Here is an 18467-nt window from a genome sequence, read left to right as displayed (position 1 = left end):
GTCTTCATATAAATTACTTTGCTTAATCAAGTCCTCAAAATCAGAACCACATTTATACTTATGGGATGGAGAGTTCGATGCACCAACTAATGGGGCAAATATCTCCAAATTGATTCTAATTTTCTTCTGCTATTAAAGTGAGGCTTCAATACGAAATATCTCTATCCTGGGGAAACTAAATGACTGAATAAAGAAGCTGTAAGTCAGTACCCTTGAACCATATTTAATTGGATAAACGTATATATTGCATTTCTTACTGCTGCTATAACAGATTACTAACTGTGCCTTTAAAAAGGTTCTAAGGATCAGAAGTTGCGATATATCTCATTAGGCTGAATACAAGATGTCTATAAAAACTGGGATCCATCTGGACACTCCAGGAAAAAATGCAGTGCCTTCCTGGATCACATTTTGGTGCACACCTTCATTCATTGTTTCAGGGTCCTTCCTCCATCTTCAAAGCCAGCAGCAAAGCATCTTCAAACCTCTCTCTGACTCCAAATCTTCCCCGTCCTCCACATTTAGAGGACCATTAGGATTACGTTATACCGATCTGGGTAATTCAAGCTAATCTCATTTTAAGGTCCATGATTAGCAAATTTATTTTATTATCTACTAGCTTTGTTTCCCTTTATCTAAGCTTACATATTCAAAACTTCTTGAAATTAGGATGTGGATCTCTTTTTGAAGTCCTTATTCTGCCTACTATGAAGCCTTTTCCAATATATATTATTCGGTATCATTTAAGAGCCCTCATACAAAGTACTCAGAAATAATTTACCACAGCCTCTGTGGTGAGTAAAACACTTTTCTTTCAAAATTACATGCCCAAAAAAATGGCTTTTTGATAGAGAACACCTAAACATTCCTGTACCTAACTCTAACACAGGCCCAGAGCCTTGTTACTCAAAGAGTTACCTACAGACCAGGACCTGCAGCTTCACAGCGTTCAGGAGCTGTTAGAAATGCAGAGTCCTCAGGCCCACTGGAGACCTGCTCAATAAGAATTTGCCCTGGATTAGAATCCCTGGTATGCACAATGGAGCTGTAGAAGTGCTGGTGTCAACGGGTTTTCTCACCTTCTAGCTGTTGACATTTGGGACAGGATAATTTGTGTTGAGTGCATTCTGTGTAATGTGAGTGTTTAGCAGCATCCTTTCTGACATTGCCAAATATCCCCAGGAGCAAAACCATCTCTGGTTGAGAACCAAGACCCAGAGTTTGAGAACTGAAAGTATCCTAATAGAATTCCATTCAAGACTCCATCCCACATTGGTCTGTAATTTTCAGGAGAACAGTAAATCCCTCTGAGCCCCATTCCTGAAATGGATCATGGAGTTTTAATAGTATTACCTCACAGAAGGAGCTTCTCTAAAAATTAAATCAGATAATCTATATAATAGGCAAAGTTAGGTTATGATGCTGGAAAATATCTAAATATATGTCATCACTTACAAACATTTTATGATAAGGGGCAAAATGACAGCTCTCAACTTCAAGTATAAGTATGAAGTGCCTAATGGTTTTAGCAAATGTGTCGGGAAGCAAAAGAGTGCACTGGCCAATATTTTACATTTAAGTAACAAAGCTGTCCCTCTTGTAAAGAAGGGAATAATAATTTTCTAAGAGTATTATGGGCTGTGTAGCCATCGCAAGTCAATGCTTTAATGATCCAAGGGACCTAGTCAAGACAGTTGTCTCAGTCTCACATGTTGAAGAAAACTTAAATTCAGAATTAGGATAAAGTGCTGGGAGATTAGACCCCTAGAAGGAAAGAGAGTTATTGAAGAAAGATTAATCAACTCTGAAATCTCCTGACTTATAACTGGTATCCTGGGAACAGAGAATCAGAAGAAAAAAGTCCATTTTGTCCAGACCAGTGTCCCACAGGAAATTCATGTCTTCACAGTTCATAGCAACAACAGGGAAATGTACCTAATGAGAAGACACAGGGAGCTGTAAATATCTCCTTTGCTGCAGTCCCTGAAATTGTATAACTTGGACCAGACACGGTGGTTGCTTTTAGAGTCCTAAGTCTGAGTGAAGGACCAGTGTTTGACCCCTTCCTACTGTCTCGTCTGCAGACAGAGCTACATTGTCCATCATCAACCATCCAGGAAGGGATTCTGACTTCTACACGGGGACATTCCTCTCAGAGCTCCCGTGCAGGTGAGTTCAAGAGCCCAAAAGATATTGTAGGGAAAGGTCAGAGAGAATGAATCCAAGAATGTTAACATGAGGTCACTTGAGAACCAACTCAGCCTAGCCCAGAGCCCAGAGACTACTGTGGTTATTTGGTTGCTTGATTAAATATCAAAGCATTCTTACGATGCTAAAAAGAGAAGTGAACATTGAACTCAGCAAGGCAATGTTCAGTGATGCCTTAATTGGCATTTAATTATGTTAGGAATGGAAGCCCAATTAGAAGAGAGATGAGAGGCATAATGTGCTTCCAGTGAAAGTAGAACTTATGTCCAAGTATCTTATTAACTAACATGAGTAGAGAAAGATTATATGAGAGATGTAGGGATATAAAATACAGTTAGGGCATTTCTTTCTAATTTTTATGATGGGGCATATTTGACCATGTTTTGATATTGATTAAAAAGATGGCACACCAAGGAATACATGCAAATATATCCTTGCAACAGTATTTACCAGAGACATACACTTCACAGTATCTTCTGTGGAAAAAAGGGGGAAAAAATTTAATATGTAAATAGTGGTTGCTATAGAAAAATGGTATAAATCAACCAGTTTGCAAGGCAGAAATAGAGACACAGATGTAGAAAACAAACATATGAACACCAAGTGGGGAAAGCGGGGAGGGTTGGAGGGCGGAGTGAATTGGGAGATTGGGATTGCCGTATATACATCACTAATAAGAAAAAAAATACCAAATTGTACACTCTAAATATATGCAGTTTATTGTATGTTAACTGTATCTCAATAAAAGTTCTTTTAAAAAAAGATGTAAATAGAGGTTGCTAATGAGCTTACTTTGCAATTATTTCATTACCTTTGAGGCTGAATATGTATGTGGGTTTATTAGCCATTTACTTCCTCTATCTCAAATTTTCTGAATCCTTTGCTTTTCTATAGTAGGATCGAAGAATTTTTATTCCTATTTTTGAGTGGTTTTTTTTTTCAAAAACTAGCTGTTTGATTGTAGTTGTTTTATGTCAGTGTAGATGAATTTGGGAGAAATTGTGAATGTATGTGAATTTTGTGTAGTCACATCTACCAACGACACAAACTCATCCAGTTTTATACTAATGAATGGAATCCTACACACATCGTAATGCCCTTTCTGTTTTACTGCAGTCATTGTTCCTACCTTTTGTCTCATTTTCCTTCTTACTCAATAATTTCTCACAGACCTGCCTCAAATCACTAGTATAATGATGATTGGTTATTTTTATGGCTGTATAACAGGTCATGGTGTGCCTGTGCTACCTCTCACTTTGATGGTCTTTCATATCCTTTATCAAGTTTCTATTATATCAAAGCTACAAAAATATGTTAAGATAGTGAAGTTCAAATTCTGATTCTAACTGTGGATGATTTTTCCCCCCAGGGATTTTTGTCTGTGACACAGGGAAGGCTCTGTAGAGTCAGAGAAGCTGTAAACATCCTGTTCTGCAAACATGCACAGGACAGATCCCACCACAATCAATGATCTGGCCCAGAATATCAATCATGCCAAAACTGGAGAATACTGAATTAAAGAATATCTGTATTTTGAATACATATAGCTGTCCTGAGATTTTTCCCTAAAATATTGTAACACTTCACGTCTGCCAGAAAAATCAGAGAGTGTCCTTTGCTACTAGTCCAAAAGTTCTCAGCCCACATTTGACCGATCTTCAAGATTTTTTCCCAGGATCATGGTATGAAAGAGATTTCTTGTTGTTTTCTTAAACTACATTCTAAGTTAGAGCAAAGATTTATCTATTTGGTCACCATTTTGATTTGCTTATTATTATTATATATACATATTATATGCCTATTTTTCTATAGTTATAAGCCTTTCAAATAATTCTTCAAATGATTGTTTTTCAATTGATTTGTGAGGCATATTTTGGGCCTTAAAATTTTTTTAATTTTATTTAGTTATATAGGTCTATTGTCTTGCTTCTGAGTTTTTTGCATTATATAAGATGGTTTTCCCCACCCATTGATAGTATGTATCTACACGTCAAAGTGTTCATCTCAAATGTATTTGTTACTTTTACACTGAGGTTGTAATCTAATTTTCTGTAAGATGTTTAAGGTAGGTGAGAAAGCACTTTTTGCAAGAAAGATAGACATTTTTGCCAGCTTTTATCAACAAATTCAATCTTTCCAAATAAATTGAAATACAACCTTGACATATACTAAAAGTCTATATATAAGGAGACCTTAAGTCCTGATTCATTCAACGAATAATAACTGAATATATGCTATAGGACAGATTACTCTAGGAACATTATACATCATATTATTTTACATTTAGGTCATTGCCATTTTAATTAATCCATATTGATACCATAAATTTTTGCTATTATATTTCTTGCCCATTTAGTTTTCAATTCTCCATTCATTTCTGTTCAACACACTTGTTTTGAAACCATACTATTGAACCTGGTTTCATTCTCCTTGTTATTCTTTTTATTTCCTAACTTTTCATTTTTCTAAATTCATTTTTGTACAAGTGCACATATAATTACAAACTCAGTTAAAATATATGAAAAAAAAGAGTTGAAGTCCCTGCAAGTTTGGATCTAGTATTATCATTGGGAAGACAGAGTACAATGTCCTCAGATAACTAATATAAAGAAAGTTACTCAGTGAAAAGTTTGGAATTATCACATTGTATGCAGATTTTATGTGTATGGACTTCAGAGGTCATTGATGGTTGGGTAAAGATCAGAACAAGGACTAGAGTGTGCCCATAAAACTTATCATAAAAAAGATCAAAACCAAGAGTAACAAAGAAAAGATGCCACATATAAAAAGGCGGAAAGAGGTTTGCCTCCTCTGTTTTCAAATCATATAAAACCAGTTAGTCAAATTAAAATGAAATAAGTACAGGAAAAGCAAGTTTTGCTCCTGATATTAAAAATGGCCAACATTCAATTCATATTCATTGAACCTATAAACATCCTTTTGTAAAGTGTTGGTTTATTACTTTGCTCATTTTTCTCTTGGGCCATACGACCCATAAGTATCTTAGACCATAAGATATTGCTACTTTTTCTTTGGATACATTTATTTTTCTTTTTCATTATTCCTGCTGAGCATGGAGGGAATATAACAGCACATAAAATGTCACAAGAACCGAAGAGCTTTCCTTACCACAGTCTCTCAGGGACCATTTGAGTTTATTAGATCTGCATTCCCTTTCATATCCATCCTCTATTTCTCTCTCTCTGGATGTGTGTGTGTGTATATATATATATATCCAGAATTAGAGAAAGAATATGGATATATAGATACATATGCAGGTATAGGTGTTCATTGAAAAAAAATTATGTATCTTTAATACAAGGCATAAAATGGACATACCAAAATCAAATACCAAGTTTATTGGTAACTGGGAAGATTGCCAAATGGAATTTCTGGATCCTATTTGTACATAATCTGATATGAACAACTTGAGTTGTATCAACATCTAACTGACTTGGGGTTGTTAATGGTGAACATTTCATGGAAATAACACAGTCTAGGAAGCCAGGGTCCACTGTGAGTGTGTGTGTGTGTGTCTGTGTGTCTGTGTGTTTATGCATTAGGAGTGTCAGAAGTCCTCAAAGCATGGGTACTGAACTCATATACTCCAAGGTGATTCTTACATAGAGGCCAACATTCAATCAACAGAATATATGAGAGAAGAGATTCATTTAAACCTACCGGCTACCTTTGCAACAATTTCATACACTGCTAGAGAAATATAACATGTATGAGAGACTTGCACCTTGAAGTTTAGCAGCAGTAGGAAGGCTACCTTGTTCCTCCACATTCTCTGACACTACCTCCCCTCACTCTTCCCCCTTGCCCATTACCCTCCCCACATTGGGTTCCTGTTTTTCAACTAGAAAATCTTAAACAAGAACCTTCCCCAAAGTTTTACACTGGTTGTTCTCCCTGCCAGGCACACACTTCTCCTGAACGATTCATGGCTCCTGCTCTCTCTTCCTTGAGGTCTCTGTTCAAATGTCACCTTAATTGCTATTCTCCTCTGAACACGCATAAAAAACAGCCGCCCCACTTTACTCCTTCCCTTATACTTGCTTTCATTTTCTTCATAGCACCTGTCACCATACGACAAACTGTATATATTTTTCTTTGTTACATTAATTCTCAGTGACTGCATTTTAAGAGATTTTGATTTCCAAAACACTACTCATCGTCAAATCCATAAACAAAATATTAACATTAATTTCTTAATTGAAATGTATAAAAGTAGCATTTCAACAATGTAAGTAATGTCCACTTGTACGAAAATTAGTAATGTTTTTTACTCTCTTTCCTTGTAGTCATCTCCACCACATGCCACCAAGGAACATAACAGGATTTTCAGAATTTCTTCTTCTGGGATTCTCAGAAGAACCAGAACTGCAGCCCCTCATATTTGGGCTTTTCTTCTCAATGTACCTCATCACTGTGTTTGGAAACCTGCTCATTATCCTCGCCACCATCTCAGATCCCCATCTTCACACACCCATGTACTTCTTCCTCTCCAACCTGTCCTTTGTAGACATCTGTTTCACCTCCACCACCATCCCAAAGATGCTGCAGAACAACCACACCAAGAGCGAAGTTATAACCTATGAAGGCTGCATCATCCAGATGTATTTTTTCATACTGTTTGCAGCGTTGGATGACTTCCTCCTGACAGCGATGGCCTATGACCGCTTCGTGGCCATCTGTCACCCCCTGCACTACACAATCATAATCAACCCACAACTCTGTGGAATTTTGGTTCTGGCTAGCTGGGTCATCAGTGTCCTGCATTCTTTGTTACAAACTTTAATGGTGCTGAGGCTGTCCTTCTGTCGAGAGGTGGAAATCCCTCACTATTTCTGTGAATTCAATCAGATGGTCCAACTTGCTTGTTCGGACAACTTTCTTACTGACATGGTGATGCATATTGCAGCTGGGCTGCTGGGCGGTGGTCCACTTGCTGGTATACTTTATTCTTATTCTAAGATAGTTTCCTCCATATGTGGAATCTCATCAGCTCATGCAAAGTATAAAGCCTTTTCCACCTGTGCATCTCACCTCTCAGTTGTCTCCTTATTTTATTGTACGAGCCTAGGAGTGTACTTTAGCTCTGCTGCTACACACAGCTCACACCCAGGTGAAATCGCCTCAGTAATGTACACAGTGGTCACACCCATGCTGAACCCCTTCATCTACAGTCTGAGGAACAAGGACATAAAGAGGGCTCTGAAGGGTTTCTTTGGAATGGCAGCTATAAATAGGCCAAGGGTCTTTGGCTGAAGAAGGCCACATGACTGAATTGTTCAAAGACCAGAGCCAGAAACTGGAAATCTTTTTTTAGATTCATCAGAATGAGGAATAGAACTTTCACCTTCTGTTTATTTCCTGGAATTTTCATTTCTTTGACTTCAGCTCCTCCATAAAGTTTACATAACTCACTTGATCAAGGCTTGTGATCTATATTATATTCAAGAGTTTTTCAATTTTATGGTTTTCCTACACTCTCAAATTTATTCTCAAACTTGAATCTGAACTATTGGGGAATCCCCATTATCATATGGCTAGATGAATTCCTTAAGAACAATTTATTCTCAAAAAAGAAAAATACATAGTACCAAGTACTTTTTCTTTTGTTTTACTAAAATAATAGTCATGAGTTGTACTGCTTCTATGGAAAAAATTACTCTAATCACCTATGGCTATCTACATATTTACAAGAAGGAAAATCTCAGGCTACAGATTTTACTTTTGTGTACATCATTCCTTTGTATATCACTACCTTAACTGACGTTCCTGGTATTCTCGAATTTAACATATAGTGTGTTTTCTCATGTATCATTGAATTTTATTCTCCTCATTAGAATCCAATTCTCTTAATCAGATCTGTGTCCAAAATACCTACCACTGTCATTGATAAAAAATAGATTATGCATTATATGTCTCTGTGTGGAGTCTCCAGTGTAGCACAAATTTCAACAAATAGTTTGGCATAATATGTTCGTAGTGTCAGAGCTGGTCTTAAATATTATGAAGAGAGAATTTTAATGTATTTTGTAGTATTGTGCAAAATATTTCTTTTTCATGCTGTACATCTACTCCTTGAATTATGGAACATCGGTGTTCCTGTGAAAGGGGTTTATGCTTTGCAGTGAAGGAGCTGATGGCTTGTTTTACTTGTTTCTATTGGATTATCTTCTTATTTCTCCTCAAAAACTTCCAGTACTGCCTACTCATGAATCTTTCCATTGCTCTAAATGAAATATCTCCCCCTTTTCTAACTTTAGTCATAATAATAACAGCAGAATTGAATGTACTTTAGAAATATCATCCATTATATGTCCTCTTTATGATCAGGATATCTCTTCAATCATTATAGTCATGGGTGACTCACAAGAAAGGTTGAATTTCTGCCCAGTCATGTGATTCAGGGTCCCCAATTTTTCTCCACAAATATTTATTTTCTTCCAAACACACCCAGTTACCCAGGTGGGAATCTCAGTGGAGTCACATTTTTAATACAGCCTTGTGAAATAAGCTTGATTAATAGAATGATTATAAATGTTGTCTCAAATATTGAGGCAAATGCCAAAAATAAGAAGCAGCAGAGTTTTAGAACTGCCTTCACATTTGTTCATTTAGATTGTTGTATCAGCAAGCTGTTGCTGCATAACAAGCCATCCTAACACAAACTACTTCACATTAAAGAATGGAATTATATGGAGGTGAACTGTTCTGATCTTTGCTGGGATCCTCCTGTGTCTTTATTCACCTGTAAGTCAGCCGGAGAGGCTCTGTTGACCTTGGATGAGCATTTTGACATACTGAGGGCCCAGCTAGCTGTAGGCTGATATGTCATGGCCTGTCATCCTCTGGGTGGGCCATCTGGATTTGTTCACATTTCTGAGGCAGAGTTCCTGGAGAGATCAGCAGAAAAGCTGATATGGTTACCATGGGGTTCCTATATGTTAACCCATAATTTTCTCTGCTTGTTTTAAACTGATAGTGATTTAACATCAAATCGTTCTAATAGATCTACGTTTTTTGCTCCCCTCCCCCACATTTTGTTTTTTTTATATCATATTATACATCTTCATGCTTGTCTCTTAACTATTTGCTGTAGTTATAGTTGCTTTTACAATTTTTCATATTTTAATTTATGGACTGACTTATTTACGTAATCTTCAATCCTTAATGTATATTTGCATTTCTTAGTAAGACTTTCCCTTTTGTATAGATTCTTACAATGAACTATCAGAAAGAGAAATTAAGGAAACAATCCCATTTACTATCTCATCAATGGAATGAAATGATTAAGACTACCAAAGGAGGTAAAAACTGGTAGTAGGGAAACTATAGGTCATTGATAAAAGAAATTGAAGACAACACAAATGGATGGAAAGATACACTGTTTTCATGGTTTAAAGAATTAATATTTTGAAATGACCATACTATCCAAGACAATCTACTGATTCAATGCAATCCCTATCAAACTACTAATAGTATTTTTCATAGAACTAGAACAAGTAATTTTAAAATTTGTATAGAAATACAAGAGACCCCAAATAGCAAAACAATCTTGAGAAAGAAGAACAAAACTGGAAGAATCACAATCCCTGACTTCACATTATACTAGAAGTCCACAGTAATCAAAACAGTATGGTACTAGCACAAAAGCAGACATATAGATCAATGGAAAAGAATAAAGAGTCCAGAAATAAATCCATGCACATATGGTCAATTAATCTACAACAAAGAGGCAAGAGTAGGCAATGGAGAAAAGACAGTCTCTTCAATAACTAATGCTAGGGAAACTGGGCAGCTGCATGTAAAACAATAAAATTAGAATATTCTCTAATACCACCTACAAAAATAAACTCAAAGTGGATTAAAGACCTAAACATAAGACCAAGAACCATAAAACTTCTGGAACAAAACATAGGCAGAATACCCTTTATGTAAATGGTAGCAATATGTTTTTGGATCTGTCTCCCTAAACAAAGGAAATAAAAGCAAAAATAAACAAATGGTTTATTTGTTTAAAAGCTTTTGCACAAAAAAGGAAACCAGTGACAAAATGAATGAAAATACAACCTACTGAATGGGAGAAAGTATTTGCAAATGATATGACCAATAAGGGGTTAGTATCCAAAAATCTGCAAAGAGCTCATACAATTCAGCACAGACAAAAAAATGATTACAAATGAGCAGAAGGCCTGAATAGCCATTTTTCTAAAGAAGACATACAGATGGACAGCAATACATGAAAAGATGCTCAACCTCCTTATTCATCAGAGAAATGCAAATTAAAACCTCAATGAGATATCTCCTCACGCTTGTCAGAATGGCTATCACCAAAAAGAACACAAATAACAAATGTTGACAAGGATGTGGAGAAAAAGGAACCCACATACACTGTTGGTAGGAATGTAAATTGGTACAGCCACTGTAAAATAGTATGTAGGTTCCTCAAAAAAATAAAATAGAATTGCCATATGGCCTAGAAATTCCACTCCTGGGTATGTATCTGAAAAAAAATTAAAACACTAATTGGGGAAGATACCTGCACCCCATCATGCATAGCAACATTATTTACATTGCCAATATATGAAAGCAAACTTAGTGTCCATCTACAGATGAAAGGATAAAAACAGGTGGTATACACACACACACACACACACACACACACACACAGAATGGAATATTACTTAGCTGTTAAAAACATGAATTTTTGCCATTTGCAACAACATGGATGGACCGTGAGCACATTATGCCAAGTTAAGAAGCTCAGTCATTGAAAGAGAAATACATCATTATGTCATATATATGTGGAATCTTTTTGAAAAGCCAAAATTATACAAATAGAAAGTAGAATAGTTGTTGCCAGGAGCAGGGGAATTTGGGGAGAACTTGGTCAAAATATACGACCTTCCAGTTATAAAATGAATTATTTTACAGTATAGATTACAGTTTTGAGGATCTAAGAAAGCATGGTGACAACAGTTAAAAATTCTCTATCATATCATTGAAAGATGGTAAGGGATCAATTCTTAAATGTTCTACAACAGGAAAAGAAAAAAGGTAAAATTTGAGGTGATATTAACTAAACTTACTGTGGTAATTATTTTGGAATACATAAATCTATTAGATCATTACATCGTACATCTTAAATTTACACAATGTTACAGGTCAATTATATACCACAATGGAACTAGAAAAATACAATAAAATAAAATGTACAATTTGTAGAAATGAAAGAGCCGTACAAAAATTGAATACATATGGTCTGTTTATACATAATTCAAAAAAGTGAAAATAGTCTTTCTTTGTTTTGCATGTTATTGTGATAATGTAACAGAGGAGAACACAATCCGACTCCATGTTGGATTTGTTTCTTCTACTTTGAACTTTGCTTTTCATTGCTTTTGTTCTGTCTATAGCTATTGGCATACATAAGAGCCTGCCTTAGGGAACCCTGCTCCTCTGCCTGAATGTTAAAGTGCCTTGTTTAGCTCACGGGGAAACATCCTCACCCTGTCCACCTGTGAATGGCTGCAGGAAAGAAGAAATTAACACATCCCCTCCCTGAGGAGGGCCAAAACCAGGAGATACTTTGCCAGACTGATGGCGTTTTTACTTTACTTCCTCTCCTCCTCCCCCTCTCTGTTCTATAAAAGAAACTAGCATCCAGACCCCGCTATGATGGCACTCCATCTTCTTGGACACCCAACTTTCCAAATAAAGTTACTATACCTTGCCTCAGCACTTTGTCTCTGATTTATTGGCCTGTCATGTGGCAAGCAGAGCAAACTTGGAATTAGTGACAATAACTTTAATCTCCCTGAGCCTCCTTTTCCTTGTTTCTGAATGGAATGTAGGATACTAAACAGAACATCAGGTGGGTGTGTGGAAGAATAAGTGAAATGTGTGCAAATACTTTTTTAAATCCTTGTAAAATGTTCAAGTGTAAGGTATGTATGTGTATACTTGGGTGTGTATGTTTGCACACGTTCTCTTTCAGATAACCACACTGACACACATATTGATATATTACTATCTCATCTTCTAGGTTTACTGGCAACCTGAAAGTTAGAGGTTAAAGAAATGAGAGGGATAAGCATTTGAATTCCATGAAATTCAAGAAACAGAGTAATTTAGACACAATGAATTAGAGTACTATGGAGGTGCTTAAATTCATAATGAATTATAGTAATTCCCCTATCTTAATGCTTCAGTGCCTCAAAGTCAGAATCACATTTACATTTCTACAGTGGGAAATTCTCTGTATCAGCTGATGGCCCCAAATATTTATCAATTGACTTTAATCTACATCTACTTAGGTGGGATATCAACACAAAACCACTATACTCAGGAAAGCTAAATACATGAACTGAGAGGTTCAGATTCAGTATCCACAAAAAAAAATTTTATTAGATAAATGTCTGTATTGGATTCCAATTGCTGCTGTAACAAATAACCACAGTAGTAGTTTAGGGAAAATAATTTTATGCTGTTACATTTCTGGATGTGAGAAGCCTGAAATTGGTTGTATTGAGCTAAAATAATGAGATCAGCACGGCTGGGTTCCCTCTGGAAGCTCCAGGAATGAGTCTTTTTCCTGTCCTACTCTAGCTTCTAGAGGTCACCTGCATTCCTTTACTAATGGCCACCTCTTCAAACCCAGCAGCTTAGTGTTTTCAAATCTCTCTGTGAATCCATCTCTTCTGCTCTCATACACATTTAGAGGACCATTGATTAATTTAATAATCATGGCTGATATTCTTAAAGTGAGTTTATTAGAAACTTTATTCAACTAAACACCTTAAACATCCCCTGCCATCTAAAATAACATATTTAAAGGTTAGAGGGATATGGATGTGAACATCTTTTGGAGGCCCTTATTCTGCCTACTACATGGACTTTTTCAGAAGTACATTATTCAGTGTGATTCAAGGGCCCCTTTATTAAAAAACTGGACACAGTTTTTCACAGCCTCTGGAATGAATGCATACACTTTTCTTCAAAATTAGAGAAAACGCAAAACTATGTATAAGACTCAAACATAACCACAGCCTTGTTTACACAGAAATGGCCTCAGTTCAGTACCTGCTCTAACAACACCATCCAGGAGCCTTTTGGCTCACCAGGCAGGACCTGCTGAATCAGAAATTGCATTTGAACTAGCATCTGGGTGACTGGTTTTCACAATGAAGTGGGGAAACTGCTGGTCTAGAATAGGTTTTCTCTTTTCTCACCATTTTCTTTTTTGGGCAGGATCATTATTATTTTTAGGTGCCGTCCTGGGCCTTATAGGTATTTAGCAGCATCTCTTTAGACATGACCAAATATCACCCAGGGAAAAAGCATCTCTGACTGATAGCCACTGGCCCAGAGTTTGAAAACTGGAAATAACCTGAGAGAATTCCAAAAAAATGGTCCCATACTTTACTCAGAGTTTCAGTGGCAGATCACTAATCCTTATGAAGCCCATTTCTGCAATGGAAAATAGACTTCATAGTAGTACTACCACATAAAATGGGGCTTTCTAAAAATTAAATTATGTAATCCCTAAAAGGTGCTAAGATCTACATGTCTCTTATAATTAAAAACATTTTCTAATGAAGGACGAACTGACAGCTTTTAACTTTTGCTTTCACTATGAAATTCCCGTTTTTGGCAAAACTGTAATGAATCCAAGCAGTGCACTGCCCAAGGTTTTATACTAAAGGAACAAAGTTATCCCACTGCTTGAAGATGGGAATAGGAATTTTCTAGGGATATCAGGGGCTGTGACCCACCAGGAGGAAATGCTTTGATTAGGGACCTAATCAAAACAGAATCCTCAATCTTAACACTCTGTGGAAAACTTGAACTCAGGGTTGGGATAAGGCGCTGGGACCTTAAGTTTTATTCCTCTAAGAAGATAGAAAAGATCATGGAGAGAAGTAATAAATACTAAATCCATCTGACTTGTGACATTGTCTCCTGAAAACATAGAATGAAAATAAAATTTTCCTATCTGTCCAGAACAGTGTCCCACAGGGATATCAATTATTAGAGGTGGCAGTAACAAGAGGGAAATGTAACTAATGAGCAGACATAGAGAGCTGTAAATACCTCCTCTGCTGCATCCCTCAGCCTGTGCAGCCTTGGGATGGACAGGACAAGATTTTTGCTTTTGGAATCATAACTCTGGCTGAGGGACCAATGTTTGACTCTATGCTGCTCTCTTGTCTGGAAACACAGCTTCTTTCTCCATCATCAACCATCCAAGAGGAATTTGGACATCTATGTTGACCTTCCTCTCAGAGACTCCACCCAGGTGAGTCAAGAGCCCAGTAAATACACCAGGAGGAGGTCAAAGGGAATGGCAACCAAGAACATTTACCTGAGATCACCTGAGAGCCAATCCAAACTAAACCAGAGCCATGATTGCTGTGGTTGGTTGTTTGCTTGCTTGATAAATTAATTAATGTCTTATTTTATGGTGCCACAAATAAAAAGGACTATTGAATTCAACAATGCAAGGGTCAATGTTGACTATTAAATTATGGACATGGAAGCCCCATTAGAAGAAGGAATGGGAGGTGTAAAGTTCTTCCAGTAAAAGTAGAACCAAAGTCCAAGGACCTTTGCAATTAACTGGAGTAAAGATATAGGGTATTAGCTGTGAGGATTGTACAGTGATGTAAGGACATTTTTTAAGATGAAGCCTATGTGACTATGATGAAAGAGATACAGATCAAGGAATCCTGGCAGTTTCTTGCAACAGCAGTTCATGAGACATACATTGCACAATATCTCCTCTCTCAATATTCAAATGAAAAAAAAATGATTTATTATGTGAAAATGGGAATGCTAATGACTTTGCTTTGCAATTATTTTGTTACCTGTGAGGCTGAATATATTTATATATTAGTTAGCCAGTTACTTTCTCTGTTGAAAAGAAGTCCGTTTGCTTTTGCATCATGAACATGTCATGATTCCAGTTTATTTTATTCTTTCAAAGATTGTAATTTTTTCATCAAGTGTGCTGTTTGCCATTTAGTTATTTTATGTATACACATAAGTATTGGTGCAAAATGTCTGAGAGTTTATAAATTGTGTGATAAAATCTATGCCAGTCATATTTTGTTCTTTTCATTGCTTTTTAATGTTTTTAACTGAGGAAACAGCTGTCACTTAAAATTTCTTGACTACGAATGCTTGCTTTCACCAAAAATGAAAATGAATGTTCTTCCGCATACTTGGTGCTAATAAATCATGCTTTATACATATTTGCAACACGGTCTGCATCTCATTACTTGCTGTTCCTTTTGTTCTTTGTGATTATAAATAGCATTTCTATTTCTAAAAGTTGCTCCATATTTTTCAAAGTTCGTCCTATTTGGCCACCATTTGAAAAGCATTCTTCTTTACATCTGACTAAAGATCACCTTTATCTTCCATATGCATATTAAAATCCACATGTCTCTATGCAAGAGGAAATTGTAACTTAGATGCTGCTTCTTCCCCACATATTAAAAGCCTTTCTTTTATATTCTTTTATTTCCATGTCTTTGGTAATCTAAAATTAACTTAGTGACCCATACTGATATAATTAAAGTATAACTATTGTATTTTTTTTTTCTTTTTGAAGTTGGTTTTGGATTTTCCTTCAATTTTGTTTCATATGGTTGTAGGTTTTTTATACTGAATTTCATAATATGCTGGAGGTACATGCATGGATGAAGGACTTCTTGTGACTTGACGTTTCAGCAGCAGCAGGAAGGTCACCTCATTCTTCAAACTTCTCTAACACCATATTTCCTCTCTCACCCTCCTGCCCATTTCTCCCAGCAGACCGACTTCCTTTTTTTTTGAATTTGAACATCTTAAAGAGGCACCTCCCTGAGACCTTTGCTCTGGCTGTTCCCTTGCCAGGCACGCACTTCCCCAGGAATGCTCATCCACTGGCTTTCTATTCCTTGAGCTCTCTGTTCAAGTATCACCTTTTTGGCAGGTCTCGCCTGAATGTGCACAAAAAATTGCATCCCCTCTTCTCTCTCTTCCTTCTACCTCCTTCCTTTTTCTTTATAATACTGTCATTATATAACATGCTTTATAATTTTTTAATTTGCTTATTTCTTTTTCCACAGCTGGATTTTAGGAGATTTTGTTTTTCAGCACCCTACATTCCCTGCGTAGAATGTACCTGGAACGTTGTCACAATTTAGTTTTCAAGTGCTTGAATTTCTCATTTAAACTGTGAATACATCACATAGTATGGGTAAAGCTAAAAGTGGGATACTTCACTCACTAGAGAGGGCACAGGGAATTCCCTAAAGGGGACCAGGACCATACACAAAATATAATTTATTTATGGCTGAATATAAATTGTAACATTTCAGCAATGAGAGTAATACCTGCTTGTGTGAAAATTAGTCATGTTATTTTCCCCTTTCTTGCAGTTACCTCCACCACATGAACCCAGGAAATGATACAGGAATGTCAAATTTTCTTCTTATGGGATTTTCAGAGGAACCAGAATTGCAGCCCCTCATATTTGGGCTTTTCTTCTCAATGTACCTCATCACTGTGTTTGGAAACCTGCTCATCATCCTGGCCACCATCTCAGATCCCCATCTTCACACCCCCATGTACTTCTTCCTCTCCAACCTGTCCTTCGTAGACATCTGTCTCACCTCCACTACCATCCCAAAGATGCTGTGGAACATCCAGACCCAGAGCAAAGTCATAACTTATGAAGGATGCATCATACAGATGTATTTTTTTGTAATTTTTGCAGTATTGGACATCTTTCTCTTGACTGTGATGGCCTATGACCGCTTCGTAGCCATCTGTCACCCCCTGCGCTACATGGTAATCATGAACCCCTGGCTATGTGGACTGCTGGTTCTGGCATCCTGGATCCTGAGTGTCCTGCATTCCTTTTTACAAAGTTTAATGGTGTTGAGACTGTCCTTCTGTACAGACTTACAAATCCCCCACTTTTTCTGTGAACTCAATCAGGTGGTACAACTTGCCTGTTCTGACACATTTCTCAATAACATGATGATGTGTTTTGCAGCTGTCCTGCTGGGTGTTGGTTCTCTTACTGGTATCCTTTACTCATATTCGAAGATAGTGTCCTCCATATGTGGAATATCATCAGCTCAGGGGAGGTATAAATCACTTTCCACCTGTGCATCTCACCTCTCAGTTGTCTCTTTATTTTATTGCACAAGCCTAGGAGTGTACATTAGCTCTGCTGCTACCCACAGCTCCCATTTAAATGCCAAAGCCTCAGTGATGTACACCGTGGTCACACCCATGCTGAACCCCTTCATTTATAGTCTGAGAAACAAAGACATAAAGAGAGCTCTGAAAATGTTCTCTGCGATGGCAGCTCTAAAAGAACCAGTGGTCCTAGGGCTTAAGAAGTGCCCATGATGAAAGCCTCAGAGCCAGAAATTGTGATTTATATCAGATTATGGAAGTAGAACATGCCTTGTCAACTTTTTCCTGATATTTCCATTTCTTTTATTTCAACACATCTGTACAATTTATGTAACTTGTTTTATTAAACTTTGTAATCTCTCTTATGTTCAAGAGTTTTCCCTTTGTCATTATCCTATTATCCCAATGTTATCTCCAAACTTGGATCCAAAATATTTGGATTTTCCCATTTATCTCAAGGTACTATATGAATCTCTTATAAGAATAATTTCTTCTCAAGTGAAATATATTACACTATTTTTTTCTTTTGTTTGACTAAAAAAAAATCATAATTTGTACTACCCTTATGGAAAAAAATACTCATCAATCACAACTATTTATATAGCTTATAACAGAAAAAAATATGAGAACACTGTTTTCCTTTTGTGAATGTCATTCCTTTCTATATCACTACTTTAACTGCTCTTCCTGATATTCCAGAGCTTAGTGCACTGGTTTTTATAGACGTTCATGGGTGTTTTTCTACTGTCCTTCATAGACATCTGTTTCACCTCCACCACCATCCCAAAGATGCTGTGGAACATCCAGACACAGAGAAAAGTCATAATTTTAGGTTTCTGTTCTTTTATTCAGATTGATGTCCTCCATGCCTACAATTGACACTGGCCAAAACTGATAATCAAATAGATGTCTCCTAGAGGAAGCTACATAGAAAGACAAATATAAATAAATAGATTTACATAATATGGTCTTAGAGTCATACCTGACCTAAAATATGATAAAGAAAATGTTAATCATACATTTATTACTACATAAAAGATGGCTGTGTA

The 18467-nt window shown here is 36.6% G+C and overlaps 2 protein-coding genes across 2 annotated transcripts; both read left to right on the top strand.

The window, feature by feature from the left end:
* The first annotated feature begins 6528 nt into the window (after positions 1 to 6528).
* On the top strand, positions 6529 to 7482 carry LOC130836825 (olfactory receptor 7A17-like). The gene has a single exon (XM_057709408.1). It carries the CDS (start codon positions 6529 to 6531, stop codon positions 7480 to 7482), a length of 954 nt encoding a protein of 317 aa, XP_057565391.1.
* A 9171-nt stretch (positions 7483 to 16653) lies between these two features.
* LOC130836700 (olfactory receptor-like protein OLF4) lies at positions 16654 to 17631 on the top strand. The gene has a single exon (XM_057709138.1). The coding sequence runs from the start codon at positions 16663 to 16665 to the stop codon at positions 17629 to 17631; it is 969 nt and encodes a 322-aa protein (XP_057565121.1). The 5' UTR covers positions 16654 to 16662.
* Positions 17632 to 18467: the final 836 nt, after the last annotated feature.

This window comes from Hippopotamus amphibius, chromosome 15, assembly GCF_030028045.1.
Source record: "Hippopotamus amphibius kiboko isolate mHipAmp2 chromosome 15, mHipAmp2.hap2, whole genome shotgun sequence".
Taxonomy (NCBI): domain Eukaryota; kingdom Metazoa; phylum Chordata; class Mammalia; order Artiodactyla; family Hippopotamidae; genus Hippopotamus; species Hippopotamus amphibius.
The sequence above is the reverse complement of the archived record's forward strand: the minus strand, read 5'-3'. Positions and strand labels throughout refer to the sequence as shown.

What these genes read in the sequence shown, in the direction of transcription:
- LOC130836825 (XM_057709408.1), top strand. Translation starts at nt 6,529, where the DNA reads ATGCCACCAAGGAACATAACAGGATTTTCAGAATTTCTTCTTCTGGGA.
- LOC130836700 (XM_057709138.1), top strand. Translation starts at nt 16,663, where the DNA reads ATGAACCCAGGAAATGATACAGGAATGTCAAATTTTCTTCTTATGGGA.